The sequence below is a fragment of the Morone saxatilis genome, unplaced genomic scaffold (assembly GCF_004916995.1).
Source record: "Morone saxatilis isolate NCDOM2014 unplaced genomic scaffold, NCSU_SB_2.0 Contig22, whole genome shotgun sequence".
In the NCBI taxonomy this organism is placed as follows: Eukaryota; Metazoa; Chordata; class Actinopteri; family Moronidae; genus Morone; species Morone saxatilis.
The window spans coordinates 12011891-12016951 of NW_023339785.1; the positions used below are offsets into that span (position 1 = coordinate 12011891).

Consider the following 5061-nt stretch of genomic DNA (forward strand, 5'->3'; position numbering starts at 1 on the left):
TCTATTAAATATAGAGCACAGAATACGTGCTGATAGTATCAGCTTTATTGATTCGATTTATTAGTACCAGTCAGCCATTCTTAATTAAAATTAAGGGTGCTCATTAAAGGTCTGTTAATAGTTTAAAGTCTTTCAGTGACTATAATTGTTGAGCTATTTCTAGAGTGTGTTTACTGCACTCTTAATGTATGTTGTTGAATTTACACCCAACAGCGAAGCACATTCATATGTTCCTGTGTTCTGATTGATAGTACGAAATCAATAATATTCAGATAAAACCATATCATCATGTTCCTCCAAATCAAAAGGTGTTTGGCTTCACTTCCGCTCTGTATACAGATGAAGAGCAGCAGCAGCGCCACCGTGTGGCATTAATTGGTTACTGCTACCTTAGATTATCGGCTTTAAAGACTTTATAAGTCAGTAATATTCAGAGCTAATGCATCTTTCCAAACAGCTTCAGCAACTAGTATGTTTCATCACTATTACATCATCTTCAGAGTTTGTATAATTTAGAGGGTAAAAAACTGTTCTGTACCAAAATCAATGTTATTAAAACTGATTTAATGTAATGCACTAAGGTATTTATTGATTAAGTTTAATTATCTGTCCGGTGGATGATTCAGTAAATATAAAAGTAAAGTAAATCTGTAACATACAGGCCTTCATGAACTGATTACTGTCTGTTATTATTATCTCAATCAGGACAACTTTAGGATAATAAATACTACCCATATCATTATCCATTCCCTTATTAATTTCACCTGTTCTCAGTTGTTTTAAATTATTTTTAATAGGTTGTTGATGTCTTTGTGAGTTACACTGGAAGAAGGAAAACGTCTGTGTATCTCCTGTCAGTCAGTCTCTGTAAAGTAACAATTACTCAAGTACTTTAACTCGACCTGAGTATTTCAATTTTTCTGCTACTTTATATTTCTACTCCGCTACATTTCAGAGGGAAATATTGTATTTTTTTACTTTATTTAACATTTAGTTACTAGTTACTTTTTTCAAATAGTAATTGTTAATTGATATTGGTATTAAAGATTTAACCAATGGACCACAAACCTTTTGAGACCTTTTACAAAAAGAAATGTCTTTGAATTCAGGTGTATAGTTGTAGAGTTGTTTAAAGTTCAATGATTTCAAATCTAAACTTCTTTAATTTAAATAAGTGTTTGAGGCCCATAGAGGCCAGACCAGCAATGATTTTACAAAGAAAACCCCCAAAACAAAACAAACAAAGATCACAGAAAAATGAATATACATTTTTTGTGGCAGAATTTATGTTTTTCTTCTGTTGTACCCCATGAATCATCTCACAGCCCCCTGGCCACTCCCACACATTATTGCCTCAGTATTTATAATATAATATAATATAATATAATATAATATAATATAATATAATATTATATAATATAATATAATATATCATATAAAACAATATAATATAAAACAATATAATATAATATATATTATATTATATTATATAATATAATAAGCCACAGGGGCCATTTTACTGCAGAACCAGTACTTTTGAGACATTAAGTACTTTAGGATAGCTAGATAGACAGATAGTCAGTCAGTCAGTCAGACAGACAAGACAGAGAGACAGACAGACAGACAGTCAGTCAGTCAGACAGACAGACAGTCAGACAGACAGGCAGACAGACAGACAGACAGTGAGACAGACAGTCAGACAGACAGAACAGTGAGGACAGTGAGACAGACAGACAGACAGACAGGACAGTGAGACAGACAGTGAGACAGACCAGTCAAGAGACGAGACACAGACAGTGAGACAGTGGAGACAGACAGAACAGACAGACGGACGGACAGACAGTGAGACAGACAGACAGTGAGACAGTGAGACAGACAGACAGTGAGACAGTCAGTCAGACAGACAGACAGACGGACGCTGTCAGGTAAAGCTGGGACCTGTAGATGGCATCCTGTCATAATCAAAAGCAGACGCACGCGCTGACGGGCCGCAGCCAATCACAGCTCTTGTCAACCAGCTTTAGTAAAGTTCGTATCTCTCCGCCGTTTGATTTCACTTCGTCCTTTGAGGAAACAAGCGGCTCTGTTTTTACTCGGCGCTAAAGATGCGGGTGAACAAACCAGCCCCGACTATGTGCAACACACATCGGCTCAAAGTGCGAGATACGAGCGAAAAGAGCCTCTAGTGAAGAAAAGAAGATGTATCTATGGCGTTTCTCCATCGCCATAACCCTCGGCTTGGTGTGGTATTTTTCAGACTGCGGTCGCACAGTGACACAGTACATTTTATGTTTCCTCTTTTGTTTTTCTACCCCGCTGTTATTCGGGAACAGTGGACGAGAGAGCAGCACTCAGACTGATGAGGACACGAAGGAAAATCCTCTCCAGGTATTTAATACATGTTGCATTATTGTCCTTGAATGCGGGGACGAGTTGCTTTAATACGAGCGAGTGTTGCACGATCACAACTGAGTCTGTGTTAAACATCAAAAATGGGAGCCTGTGAATCATATTATACCACTTTAAATGGCCTTTCCTCTCTGCATTATATGTGTAGGGAAGTCTGTTCATAGTAAGACTGTTAAAGTAGTAGTGTCTTTATCATAGTGTAAGTTGGTAATATAATGTGTGTTTGCCAGGTTACAGCTGCTGTGAGATTAGTATAACTAGTCAGATATTGAAATATTCTCACTCATAGCCTGAGGTTTTTTTTTCCTCACTGAGGCCTGAGGAACTTGTTTTCACTCATCACATACCTCCCAGTCACCCAGAGGTCAGCACTAACTCTTACAGTTTCATACTATGTTCTCTATCTGCTCAATCCCTGGTAGTAGCCTCACCGTTTTGTGTTTTCCAGGAAACTGTCGAGGAAAACTTGTTCTGTGACTTGACTGATGAAGAGAGCAGCGAGCAGGCCGAACCCCTGGATTCTCAGTATCCACACGTGAAGAGGTCTCTACAGCAAGGTGCGGCTTGTTTTGTGTGTGTCTTTGCAGGTTAGAAACGTACTGTAACTAAAAGTTAGAAATCAGAGGTTCTGCTCTTGAGTTCGGGGTGTTTTGTCAGCAAATTTAAGCTGTTTTGATCCGACACAGTTGAAAAAAGGAGAGTTTTGCATAGACACAGCTGCAGCTGGAGCTCATGTTACATGAAGCGAGGAGGAGCTTTAGGGAAAGAAAGAAAAAAAGATGACAAGCACACCCTCTCTCAATAGATGGGTTGTGTATGGTTGTGATGTGTTAAACAGGAAATCAGATAACTGGTTTTCATACTTCATTATCACTTGTGCTTTGCAACTGTTGTTGTTGTGCTGTGTTTATTATTTTAGTTTGTGTGGAGCCAAAAGATATCAGGTTTCTTTTATAAGAGTAGCTGTATTCATGTTATGTATGTTTATATATCTTAAGCTTCACCTCAGACCTTCAAAATGGTTGAAAAACTATGGAATTTTACAACTTTATGCAAAGATTTGGCCTTAAAAGCACTTCATGTGTTCCGTCCTAAGTAAAGCGCTCGCAGTCAGATACATGAGCTGTTAACCATCTGGAGTTCAGCTTTACTTTGGTTCATTTTTGCCACATTTTTGCGCATTACTTTTTGTCATTGTTTAACACCTTTTAACTGTCCGTACCCACGTGCATGGTCGCATTATTTTCAGCACAAACTCAGCTGTAAGTGTTACTTCTCATTTGGTTAATTTAACAACACATAAGGCTGCCAGGAATACAAAAATACATTAAAAATGTATCTAAAAAAGACAGCACCTTTTAAAAACTTTCTTTAGTCAAACAAATCTTTAGTCATAATTATTTAAAATATTATTATAGAACTCTTTTAAGTTGTAAAAGATATTGTTTCACTATTTATATACAGAAATACATCAGAAGAATATAAGATATGAAACTATAATAGTCTGTTTACATGTAAAGTGATTTCTATTCCAACTGGAATTTTTGGCCTTTTCATTGAAAATCTGTTAAATATGAATAATTCAGTTTTAAAAATATCTTTGAAATAAATGTTTTCTAGTCTACGGACATAAATGATATACCGTGTGAAAGCCCTGCATCAGCACATTCAACTTGTCTCTACATGATGCATAAATAAAGTTTCGTTTGCTGTAAATAAAACATGTTCAGTGTATTCACTGATGAATAGATCTTTCTTCATCTCACCATCAGCTCCTCTCGCTCAGAGGAAAATCCTGTCACGGATATTTCTGCTCCGAAATGAACAGGTGTTTAAAAAAATAAATAAATAAAAAGTGGGGAGAAAAAATAGTTTTAAAGCTTTAAAGTCACTGCAGTCTTTGAGTTTGATGTTCAGGGAGGAGGTGAGCGTGGGAGCTTGGTGTTAATATGAATTTCCTTTGTGACTGCTCTCCTCAGTGTTTGAGTGTGCCTACGCTCAGCTGGTCCTGCCTTGGTACGACGTTCCCGAGCCGCGTGAGCACCAGCCTCTGCACCAGGTGCTCAGCAGGGAAGTCGACTTCATAATCGACCGGCTCATTGAGAGAGCCAAAAACTTTGATGTCTGCCAGGCGGTGGTGGGCTCCATTCGGATTTTGACCCAGCACTTGCATAATGCGAAGCAGTCTGACAGGTGAGACTTCACACCTACTTTCTCTCTAAATGACTGAGACGTCACGCTGCTTCTGTTACTCTTTGCACTCAGTAATGTCTGAACTCTATAAATACCTCCATATTTTTTTTATCACCTATGAATAATTGACTTTATTTTACTAGATAGGAGATCATACCTGCAGTGACATCCTCGTGGTTGTACATCCCCTCAGATTTAAGATTAAGATGAAGCGATTATCAGAGATATGTGGTGATACATATCTATGATCCAGTAATCTGTTCTCTTTTGCTTTGTTTCAGACAGCTCTTGTTCACTTCCAGAGCAGAGGAGATCACAGTTCTCCGAGAGTTTTCTGACGCTCTGGTACGTAACCTTTTTCCCAAATCTCTCTGGGGCCAAGAAGTCAACCGCTGTGCCTTAAATGAGATCGTTGCTGTAAAGGGTAAGAACGCCTTGAATTTCTCTCTCTCTCTCTCT

At 38.0% G+C, this 5061-nt stretch overlaps 1 protein-coding gene across 1 annotated transcript in view; it reads left to right on the forward strand.

The window, feature by feature from the left end:
• Positions 1–1991: 1991 nt before the first annotated feature.
• Positions 1992–5061, forward strand: part of si:rp71-46j2.7 — an 11612-nt gene continuing 8542 nt past the window's right edge. The window contains exons 1-4 of the mRNA XM_035669521.1: positions 1992–2388; positions 2858–2966; positions 4389–4602; positions 4884–5026. Coding sequence (XP_035525414.1) covers positions 2200–2388; positions 2858–2966; positions 4389–4602; positions 4884–5026 — 655 coding nt within the window. The 5' untranslated portion in view covers positions 1992–2199. The remainder of the gene's footprint in view (positions 2389–2857; positions 2967–4388; positions 4603–4883; positions 5027–5061) is intronic.